Here is an 11281-nt window from a genome sequence, read left to right on the forward strand (position 1 = left end):
TTTTTCCCCCAAACATTCTAACCTTGTTTTTTTGGGGGTTCTTTTTTTGCCAACCCCGCGGCTTTTTTAAGCTGTTTTTTTTTTTTTTTTTTTTTTTTTTTTTTTTTTTTAGCAGGTGTAGATTTCTAACATTTGCCTCAAACTCTCCCTTGAAGCTACTAGGAACAAAATTAATGTGCCTGCCTCTCTCTCTTCATGAAGATGTCCTTCTTTTCCCATCTTGAGCCATAAACATAGAGAAAGGTCTCATTGGTCCAAACACGCTTTCTCACCAGGTTATCCCAACAGCCGGGGGCGGTGGGGTTTAGGAACCGGGGTGGTAGTGCAGAGATGGCCTGTACAAGGTAAGACACCCTTTCAGTCCCAGCCTCATTACTGTCACTTTTTCACCAGGTTCGTATGGATACATGACTTCTGGTGGTCCTGAGTTCTCTCCTCCTCACCTTATAATGTGTTACTTTTCAATATGAAATCAAATATTAATATAAACACGACTGCAGAAGGGTTAATGGAAAGAACACCGTTGCTGGGAGCTGGGACATCCACATTCCTATGCTTGCACTCCCACCTCCCAGCTAGGTGATCTGGAGCCAGCCACTGCCCTTGGCATTCTGATCTTTAGAGGGGGAATAACAGTCCTCATCCTGATGCTGTCACACGTTGTAAGGAGGAGGTAATAAACTTGAAAGTGCTTTTTAAACCGTACGTCCTTAGGGACTATGGCCACTCTTGAGGCTGCTAAATTCCACAAGTCAGGCTTGATTAAACCTATACGTAGCTGCTGCTGTCGTAAGAAGAGATTTGTCAGGCAGGAAAAGCCATATGCCTCTTTTCATACTGGGAGAACCATTTTGCCCGTGCCAACCCTCCAGGTCGCAAGCACACTCGGGTGACTCGCAGCGGGAACTGGGACCGGCCGTGTGTCGCTGAACAATGGAGGAAGGCACCCACATAGCCTCAAGACTTTTCTCAAGGCTCTGAACCCTTCCTTGAAACAGAGCCTATTTTCGTTGGGTCCTTGGTGGTAGCATCACAAGCCCTTGAGAAAGAAAACTCCCTTGTGTACGAGGAGAACATGCTGTATCTTGTTCCGTGAGACAGTGAGCCATGAGCATAATAACACGCTGCATTCCAAAACCCAGTGGAAGAAGCAATTGTCTCTAGGTTTAATTATAGATTCTTCACTTTCCCTTAATTGCTTGAGTCAGCACTGTTGGCTCCGGGGCAGTCACCATACACAGGTAGAGCTATTGCTGTCGAACAAGGTGCGACTATCAGGTAATCAGGTTTTCGGTTGGTTTGGTTTTTTAAACAAACAAACCCTCACGTACCTATTCAGGTAAGTGCTCCTGTTAAAGGTGTCACTGATGTAACATAAGCTTTGCTTATGTTAACTCTCTTTTCTAACCAGATATTGGGAAATGTAGTGTGGCCGGTATGGGTGCTCTTGTGGGAGTAAAGGGACAGTATTTTTAATACTAGAGCTCTCCTAGAAAACCTGAGATATGTGATCCTCATAGCTATAGGAGGCACAGACAGCATCTGGGACAATGATAGTAACACTGTTGGAAATACACATTAAGTGACCCCTAGAGAGAGGGTTTTATCCTCAACATACAGATTTTCCTGGAGGAAAAGATCCACGTCTCCTATTCACCATCCGTGATCCCATAAACTCTAGTTAAATGCCTTGCATACCACAAGCATTCAATATATATTTGAAGGACGCCTGTCCTACCCTGTCACAATACTTACATTTATTCTTCAGAAAATAAACCATCGAGCCCATGTTTTCAATAGAAATAAATCTTTGGAGACTAGTTTTGATATCTTCCCTTCCCAGTCCTGTTTCTCCTGCTTACCTGTAGCCATTGAATAGTCATTCAACAAACATTGATTGAGAAATGACTGAATACTAAGCACTGGAGAAATCTGGAAATTCCACAGACATTCTTAGTGTTCACAGAGAACCTCAGGGCCAAGGTGTTGTGCAGGCTTCTGCAACGCCATGATTTGGTCAGCTTTTTACTTTCAAAGAACACAGACTCTCTCATGTTACCCCAGGAAAGAAAGGGAGTTATTATAAGGACACTCGGAACTGAAATATGATCATATTCTCCCAGTCTCTCTCTCTCAATGGTGCTTCTGTTTATCTTGATATGTCTACTCCATTCCTTCTCCATAACCAGACTTCTCTGCTTCCTCAAAATTTAGATGATGCATGACCTATTGTAGTATATTAGTCAAGAGAAGCTAGTTATGCTTCAGTAAAAACAGCCCCCATCTCAGTGACCTAAAATAGCAAAGGTTTATGTCTCACTCGAGCACTTGCTCACCAAGGGTTAGTTGGGAGAGGGGGGAGCTCCTCTTATCACAGCCACTTGGGAACCTAGAATGACAGAGCAGCAATAATCTTGAAAAGGGAACATGAGGAGGCACGTGCTCTTAAAGTGTCCACCATACATCACTTCCACTCACATTTCCTTGGCCAAAGCAAGTCAATGACCACAACTAACTTAATTGAGTGGGGATGTGCAATCCTACCGAGGCCCTGATTGGAGAGAAAGCCAAAATATGTATAAATACCCTTAATCACCCTCGTACAAGGCGTCTTCAGCCCAAGACTGCAAACCCCTTTTGTTTCAGCAGCCACAGCTAATGATTCATCTTTTCCATGTTCCTTCATTCAAACTGCAGTGAGAGAAAAGCTGAGTGGCCCAGTCCGTCTTGGCCTGACAGGCTGCAACCTATGTCCCTGGTTAGCCCATGGATCTGTCCTTAAGTTATGGCCAATCATCTGGGGACAGGCGTATGCACTGTCTGTCCAGCCCACGCCCATGGCTGTCCAGCCCACACCTCTTAATCCTCTCCAGCCACCAGAAGATCTGTCCAGTGTGGAAGAAATTGTTGTTTGAGTTAAGTCATGATGTTTGCTTGTCCTAGCCCTTGGTGGCAGGTCATAGACGGTGCGGTCCATCAAGCTAGGTGGGGTCTGGCCATGAGGCTATTTATGGGACAAACGCTCAACAGTGGTGAGATGGAAATGAGGGAGCCCAGGGACCTGCTACATTAACCCATCGGTGTAGGATCAATGATGACGCACTAAAGGATTTAAAAAATTGGCTCTATGCAGCTTTTTTTCCACCCTTGGACACCACGATCTTCCTCCCCTGAATATGGACCTAGGTGGGAGGAGCAGAGAAGGTAACAGAACTGGATGACTTCAACCCACATGAGAAGACCTGAATGTGCGAACCTGAAATTCAAGTCCCATATTCCCCCATCTATCTTTCCAGTCTCATGTCGCAGTCTCGTGTTCACCCCCAAATAAGCCTACTATCCAACCACCATCAAACATTCCTTTTTCTTCCCTTGGCTTCTCCAATACCCTCCTCTCTGACTGCTACCCTTCCTCTAAAATCAGTCTAAAAATCACCACTTTCCAGAAAAGTGTTTTTTCTGTCTGCCATGACCTGGTCACTTCTAGGTCTTCCTCCTCTGAATTCTAAAACCTCTGCTCATGCTGAACACCCGGAGGACACGGACAGGCCGGATTCACTTTGGAATCCCAGAGCTTAGTGCCTGCCTAGTATGTAGCAGTTGCTCACCGATGGGGTGTTTAATGAACGGTCTGTAGCATTGGACATTTAAGGAAACTTTAACAAGTTCCTCTGCTATATTAGGCACAGTGGAGAAAAGTTAGTAATATATGATCTCTCCAGGAGTTTCTCTAGTTCAGTTGCCTAGTTTCACAGATGAGAACATTGAGGCCAAGAGAGGAGGAATGATTTGCCCTTTGCCACCCAAGCAGCCACTATCTACTAAGCTCTTTGCTATGTGATAGAAAAAAAAAAAATGCTTTTCACTCTTTATCTCATTTTCACCCTTGGAACAACCCTAGGAAGACTTTTTATACCTACTTTCCAGAAGAGAAAACTGAGGCTCAAAGAGATTGTAACCTGGCTAAGGCCACATTGCAAGAAGGTAGCCAGGCCGGGTTTGGATCCTAGAGTCTGACTCCCGAGACTCTTGCCTCCTATGCAGAGCTCCAAGGTAGGGAGTCAGCTCCTTATGGTCCATGCATCTGTATATTGCCCAGAGGCCTTGAACTTTTCTGTGTTCCAGTGGCTGGGTTGACACATGGTGATTTAAGGGTTCTGGTGCATTTTTGTGCCACACAGCTCCTATGTACACAGGTCTAACATTCTGACCATTAGGTCAGGGTATTTTTTCCTGCCTGGGCAGTTGGGCTAGTGGAAGAAACCTGATAAAATCCTGGAGAGGAACTTGATCATTCTCTGAAAGACTTACAAGTTGTTTGGCCTGCCTAATCTGCTCAGGCACTGTCTGGGGAATATTCGGTATCCATGTAGTACAGGTTGTGAATTGCTCCGTGGGGACTGTTAACAAGACCCTCACCAACTCCATCACAGCCAGTATCAGACAGGGCCCTGGGGCAGCCCCCTTTCCTCCTCACCCACCAAAGCTCTGAAAAGCACAGGCTTTTCCCCCTTGGGAGCCGGGAGGTGTAGGAGATGGAGAGGAAATCCTCCTGCCTCCAAGCAGAGATCACTCTACAGAGCTGGATCTGGTCCCTCCTCAGGGATATGGCTGTGGGTACAAGGACTTCGCTATGACACTCAGCCCACGTGTCGGCAACCTGGTGTCTGAGCACCTAAACATGGAAAGAGGCTGACACCCTAAAATCAGTGCAAGAAGAATGACAAAAAGCTAGATCTGGAGGCATCTCAGGGATCATCTCCCCCACCCTGGATATGAAAAGATGAGGAAACTGCAGCACTGAAGCTACTTGTCAAGGTCACACAGCTGCTGGTGATGGAGAACCAAGACCAAGGTGCCCGAGTCTAAACTCAATGTTCTTTCCGCCTAAACTCCCAACCACCCACCTACACACCGACTCACGCCTTCCTACCCTTGGCCATAGCACCGCACACAGGCGCACGCACAACTAAGCCAACTGAGTCCTGTGTGCCTGAAGTCTTTGACTGCCCCTCCCCTGGGAAGAAGGACACACAGAAGACAGATTCGCAGACACCCTGACCCGCACCAGCAGGAAGTCTCGGGAGCGGCCCCGGGCCTTCCTCTCCACTCTCCTTTTCTGTGCACCAGTTGAGTTTCCGAGAAAGGGAGCGTCCAATAACACCTGGCGAGCTGAGAGCCGCCAGGGAAGCACGGGGCCGGCGCGGGTGCGGGGAACTCGCAGGCCGGGCCCCGCGCGGCCGCTGCTCCGGGGGCCCCCGGGGCGGGATGCTGAGAGCGCCGGGGTCTGGCGTCTCCCCGGGGCCACGCGCGCCCACTACCTGACCCACGCTCCCCCGGCCTCCTGGGGCTCTGGCGGGCCCGGCTCGGGACCCCGACGGCAGGGCACGGGCTCCGGGAGGAGGGGGCGCGGAGGGCACAGGGCACAGGTCAGGGCCCCGGCCCGGCTCGGCCCCAGCGAGGCCTGGACGCCCTCTCCCTGGCGCGCAGGTTTGGGAACAGGGCGGCCTCGCCCGGCCGCCGCCTCGGCGGCTCCGGTCCCCATATATAGTCATATCCACCGTCAACTGGGAGGCCGGCAGGCGGCAGCGAATGGGCGCGCGGCCCCCGCGGGAAGGAGCGGGGCGGGGGCAGGGGGCGGAGGGAGGAGAGGGGGAAAGGGGGCAGGAGAAAAAAGCTTTTCCAAAAAAGTATTGGCTGTCTCGAGGAATGCGGTCGCCCCCTTGGGAAAGTACATATCTGGGAGCAGCAGGCGGCTCCGCGCTCGCACTTCGGCTCGGCCGCCCCACCGCGCACTCGCCTCTCCACTCCCGCCGCAGCCCCAGGGCCCCTCGCCGCCGCCACCATGGACGCCATCAAGAAGAAGATGCAGATGCTGAAGCTCGACAAGGAGAACGCCTTGGATCGAGCGGAGCAGGCGGAGGCCGATAAGAAGGCGGCGGAGGACAGGAGCAAGCAGGTCTGCGCCTCCCCGGCCCTGCGCTCCCCCCGCCCTTCACGGCGCCCCCGGGCCCTGAGCGCCTGGCACCCCTTCCCGGCCGCTCACCCCGAGGACAAGGGGAGCCACTCCCCACCACGCCACTCCTGGGAGGCCGGGGACGCGCAGCTGAGAAGGGGGAGGGGAAGAGCAAGACTCAGGCTTACGCTAACTTTTTGGTCTCGTCCGGGGACGTTTATTTCCCTCCTCGGCTTCCCAGAGCCCGCGAGGTCTTCTCAACCCCTAGAGACACTTGACTCTCAGGATCGGGGATCAATGTTGGACCGGAGTGGGGGGACGAGTAGGTTAGGGTGAATCGAGTCCAGAAAGTGTTAGAAGTTCTTCTGGACTTTTGACTGGAAAGAATAAAACCTTCAACTGGGGTAGAGCCTGAGCAGGGGGAAGGGGCAGGGAGGTGGAGGTGGGGGCGGGAGGGGGGGGTCGAGTCATGAAGTTTTTTCCTAAGAACAAAGATGGAACAGAATGGAGAGTACGGCCCGAAAGCCAGGGAGACTGGGGCGTTTTTCTGCACCCCCAGTGGTGGACTTGAGCGCGCTGGGACCTTGGCAGGATTCTCGTCCCGCGGGAGGTGGGGGTGCAGGGTGGGCCACAGTGCGGTTCCATATTCAGGAGAGAAGAGGTTACTTAGAGACCCTTGAACCCCGAGTCGGCAGCGCCCCAAGCCGAGGGGCCGCAGCCAACCAGGCGCTCGTGTGTTGTGTGTGTCTAACACCCGGTCCGTGCCGGCCGCCCGCGCCCGCCCGCCGCTGCCCCCCCAGCTGGAGGACGACATCGCGGCGAAGGAGAAGCTGCTGCGGGCGTCGGAGGACGAGCGGGACCGGGTGCTGGAGGAGCTGCACAAGGCGGAGGACAGCCTCCTGGCCGCGGATGAGGCCGCCGCCAAGGTACCCGGGGCGCGCGGCGCAGCACGGCGCACGAATGGCTAACTCTGTCTCTCTCTTTCTCTCTCCCTCCCTGTCTTTCCCTCTCTCTCTCTGCTGTCCCTGTCCTTCTGGTTCTGTGCACCCACACCCCTCCCCCGCGGGATCACGCTGCCTGCTGCACCCCACCCCCACCCCTCCCCGTCCCTCACGGCCAACTCCCAGCTGGAAGATGAGCTGGTGTCGCTGCAAAAGAAACTCAAGGGCACCGAAGATGAACTGGACAAATACTCCGAGGCTCTCAAAGATGCCCAGGAGAAGTTGGAGCTGGCGGAGAAAAAGGCCACTGACGTAAGTGCACGCACACAGTATCTCCCTCAACTCCTGCCCAGTGGCCATTCTGAGGTCACCACAATGGCCAAGGGGCAATGGAGGAGGGTCACCTCTTCCTGCTGGACACCCGCACACAGCCCTGACATGGCCCAGAGCACTGGATGCTGCCTCAGACTTCTATTGCACACGTTCATTTATACTTCATCCACTCCTCTCTCTTTTTCTCCTTCTTTCCCCCACTCCTGGGGGTGGAGGTGGGTGGGTGAGAAGCTGGGAGTGGAGTGGCTGAAATTGGATGCTGGAGGTGAACCTTGCCTCCCTGGTGGCAGAAAACCTCTGCGGTGTCATCACCAAGGTTTGTGCAAACAGAATGCCTAGTTTACTTTCTTTCCTTTGCAGCCTCTGGTGGGTGGGAATGCCTGGTTTTCAATGGTGAGTCTAGTCAGGGTACAGAGGGCCTGGTCTCTAAATTGAAGGAATGACATGGTGCTACTTTTACTTAGAAGGCCGAGCTTGATGTTGGGGTGCAGAGACACTTGAGGCCTCCTTGCTCACTAGGGAAGCCTTAATCCAGCCCTTAAGATCTGCCTGGGAAGATGATACTTGCTTGGGTCTGCAGTCTGACAGCACTAGATCCTGAAAGTACCCTGGGAGTTATATATAGCTCAGTGCTTTATATGGTATAGTGAGCTAACTGCCCCCTGCCCCTCCTGCTTGTCCCACCCCCACCTGTCAGCCTTCTGACAACCACCACATAGTTTCAGGGGTGATGCACACACTGCAAAAACTCTACCAGCACTTTGTCCATTGCCCTTTGGAATCTTTTTAGCTGAAGAGCTTGTCTCTTCTGCTCCATAAGTCAAGCCAAGCATTAGATTTCCAAAGGAACGACTTCTTTTCACACTGTTGGATTCCATTGTAGAAGCTCATTAAGGCTAGAGGCCCAATTAGGAAAGAATTCCTTGCGAAGTTAGTAACAATTCCAAGAATGTATGAGCACCGGGGAAAGCTGTGCCCAGAAGTTGAACTACCAAGCACAATGGCAGAATTTTTTGTATGAGAGTAAAATGCAAATTGCTGGAGGGTCTTGGGCCTTGAAACCAGTAATGGCTTTTTGTGGCGTGAAAGGCTTAAAATGTAATCTCCAAGCATGCTTTGCAAATGGGAAATCCAGACATAGCACATTTAGAATCGACCAAAAAAAAAAATTCTTTTTTCAATGAACATCAAGATTACTGGAAACGGGGTTCACAGAAGCACTGACTTAGCTAAAACATTAAAGCTACAAACTACCTGGCTTTAGAAAAAGAGCCAAAAAACACATATAACTCTGTGTCTGCTTTGTATAATGTAGATCATATGTCTGCTTCGTGTAAGGCTAAATGGAGGATGTCTGTCTCCCCCAAATTCTCCAGCAGGACGTTTATTTAGCTTTTTCAAAAGAGCCGCTGATAGATCAAGGAGAGATATTCCTTATAAGGAAAAGAATGCAGAGAATTTGAAAATAGCCTAGTAAGACTGAAGGAGAAGAAAGCGACTACAATTCTTAAAGGGAAAAAAAAGATCATAATTATTGTAACTATGTAGTGCTATCATGTCTTTATTGAAAAGTCTTGTTTAAGGGAGCTTTGGAATGAAGTGGGGCAGAAGTGGATGAGGATATTTAAAGCCACCTTGGTGGAGGCGGGGTTAGCAAGGGAGGGAGCTTTTTGAAACTGTGTTTTGGTTTCCTACTGGAAAACTGTCCCTAATATGGTACTTTTTTTTTTTTAATAGTAGATTGATCATTGAACTTTTAAGATATTGTAGATTGTTTGGAATGTGTAGGGATGTTGAAGAAGAACATTTGCAAAGAAATGCTATATTTAAAGTGATTTCCTAACAAAAATAATCAAGAGTTAAGGAGGAAGAGACCGATATCACTAAAGAAAGCGGGAGATAGGAGGTCAGCTTCCTGAGGTAGAATCATATTACATTTGGAATTAGGACATTTCACTGTCATTACTCACCAATTTAAAAACATTTTTACATTTTCCTACTACTTAAAACCTTTTTCTACATATTTACCAATACTTTACAAATTTTATTCCAAAAGAAGGGTCTTCCTAGCTTAAAAGATTGTAATTCACAAGGTAGCAAGCATCCTGATGCTTTTCTTTTGAAACTTTTGGTGTTCCACCTAAATGAGGCTGAATGGGATCAAGGGCTCCATTTTTTCTCTGGCCCCCAACCCCTTCGCCAATATTGTGATGTATCTGATATTTGCAGCATGTGAGTCTTTATTCCTTGCAGGTCTTTGCTTCCTAAATCAGTGATTCTCAACCTTATGTAAACAGAATCTCCTAGGGAGGTTTTAAAAGCCCAAATCCAGACTGCACCCCAGGCCAATTAAATCAGAATCTCTGGGAGTGGAACCCACGCATTAGTATTTTTTAAATGTGCACCCAAGGCTGAGAACTGTCCTAAACTCTTGTATAATGACATCAGCATTAACATGAACTCACCTAAAACTGTCTTTCCCAGGTATTTGAAAAGCAGGACATTAAGTCATTAGTTGGCTGCTTTAGAGCACTTGCAAGTGTCCAGTAGTTTCCCTGGCGCCCCCTTCCTCCACCTTCAAAGTTGGAGCCCACTGTCTGGACTCCTCTGGGGGAGGCGTTGTAACCTCCCGCATGACCAGATGAACTGTGTGGAAACAAAGCGAGAGGCTCCACCTACAGGGCGTGAGGGCACATGCTGAGGTTTGTGAGAGTCTCAGCGGAGACTGTGACAAAGTCCATAGAAAATGAATCAGGAAAGCAAAGGAGGTTCCCTGTTAGGGCTTTGGAGAAGGAGGACGGGGTTGTCAAGTATGTTTTTGTTCTTCATTATTCCCACACTTAAATACATCAGGAATTGACTTGAAGGGCCTCCTGTGAGAAAGGTGAGGAAGAAAGCCATGAGATTTGGAAGGCATTTAAAAACGCAGCCCAAATGGGAGAATTGGCAGAGGACGGTTCCCAGAGATTGGGTTTTCATCCAGCTGTAGCCAAAGGCTCTCATAGTGTTCTATAGCCTTCATGGCTGTGCCTTTTAAAGGCATCTCAGTCCAGCCCAGAATTGGTCAGATTCCAGAAGATCTCTGAGGCTGATCTAAAACCAGAGAAGCTTGTAAGTTATAAGGGACCCGTGAGATGATTGTTTTTATGGAAAGGGAAGTGAGCCCCAAAGAGGTTGGTGGCCCTGAGAACACAGCCCGTGATGGACCCCCACCTGACTCTTAAGGCAGTGCCTGCGTATTTATTCACTAAAGCTATCATTTGAGTTAACTATGTACAATGTGTTGTGCTAGGCACTTTGTTTTATTTCATAATCCTCACCACAGCCCCATGAGGGAAGTACTGCTATTCATTCCACTTTTATAGATGAAGCCCAGAAGAGTCAAGTTACTTGGCCAAAGTCAACAGCCAGGAGAGATTCTAGGAGCCGGATTCTAACCTACCTAGGAACGCTGCATTTAGAAAGGTTTAATCAATATGTTAGGTTTAATCAAGGTTAATGCAATATGTTAGTGGTTTTCACTTCGTGAGTTTAGTGAAAGAGGAAGGTTGTTGTGATTAGGACCTTGTGTGATGTAGTTCTTTATAACGAGGAAAGGTCCTGGGGAGACACTCAGGCCCCAAACTCCTCCACTCAGCTTCTCTCTTGGGCTTGGGAATTCTGTACTCCCGAGTGCGAACTCCCGCCGCCAGTAGGCGGCACCACCGCCCTTAGCAACCAGGTCCGTTACCCGGGGTCACCACGGAGCCAAGGAGGGGCGCTAGGAATCGCAGTAAAATCCCTGGCGCGCTGGCCTCCCTCCCGGCCGGGCCCATCTCTCCAGGTGTCCCAAAGCGAGTCCACCACCTCCGACAACCCCGGTGCCGCGAGCATGCGCAGTGTCTCACGCGGGTTGCATATTCCCGGGGTCCGCGGCGCGCGCCCCGCCCTCTGTGCCCGCCCCCGCCGCTCGCGCACCCGCCTGCGGTTCGCCTGCGCCGCCCGGGAGACCGCCACTTCCGGGCTGGTCCTGGGCCGCTGGGGGCGCCGCCGTTGCGCGGCGCGGCCTGGG

The 11281-nt window shown here is 50.3% G+C and overlaps 1 protein-coding gene and 1 long non-coding RNA gene across 13 annotated transcripts in view; one reads left to right on the plus strand and one right to left on the minus strand.

Annotated features, from left to right (window-relative positions):
• The first annotated feature begins 5742 nt into the window (after positions 1 to 5742).
• Positions 5743 to 11281, plus strand: part of TPM1 (tropomyosin 1) — a 28426-nt gene continuing 22887 nt past the window's right edge. For 3 of the 12 annotated variants that reach the window (XM_040492873.1, XM_040492881.1, XM_040492872.1), the window contains exons 1-2: positions 5750 to 5959; positions 7084 to 7209. In XM_040492873.1, the coding sequence (XP_040348807.1) occupies positions 5846 to 5959; positions 7084 to 7209 (240 nt within the window). In that variant the 5' untranslated portion in view covers positions 5750 to 5845. Of the gene's footprint in view, positions 5960 to 6756; positions 6883 to 7083; positions 7210 to 11281 lie in introns of all 12 variants that reach the window. The other 9 variants (XM_040492879.1, XM_040492878.1, XM_040492875.1 and 6 more) reach the window with 7 other exon arrangements.
• Positions 9021 to 11281, minus strand: part of LOC121041800 (uncharacterized) — a 14030-nt gene continuing 11769 nt past the window's right edge. Inside the window, exon 3 of the long non-coding RNA XR_005795853.1 lies at positions 9021 to 9145. This is a non-coding gene — a long non-coding RNA (uncharacterized LOC121041800). The remainder of the gene's footprint in view (positions 9146 to 11281) is intronic.

The sequence above is a fragment of the Herpailurus yagouaroundi genome, unplaced genomic scaffold, assembly GCF_014898765.1.
Source record: "Herpailurus yagouaroundi ecotype Mexico unplaced genomic scaffold, PumYag 184, whole genome shotgun sequence".
NCBI lineage: Eukaryota > Metazoa > Chordata > Mammalia > Carnivora > Felidae > Herpailurus > Herpailurus yagouaroundi.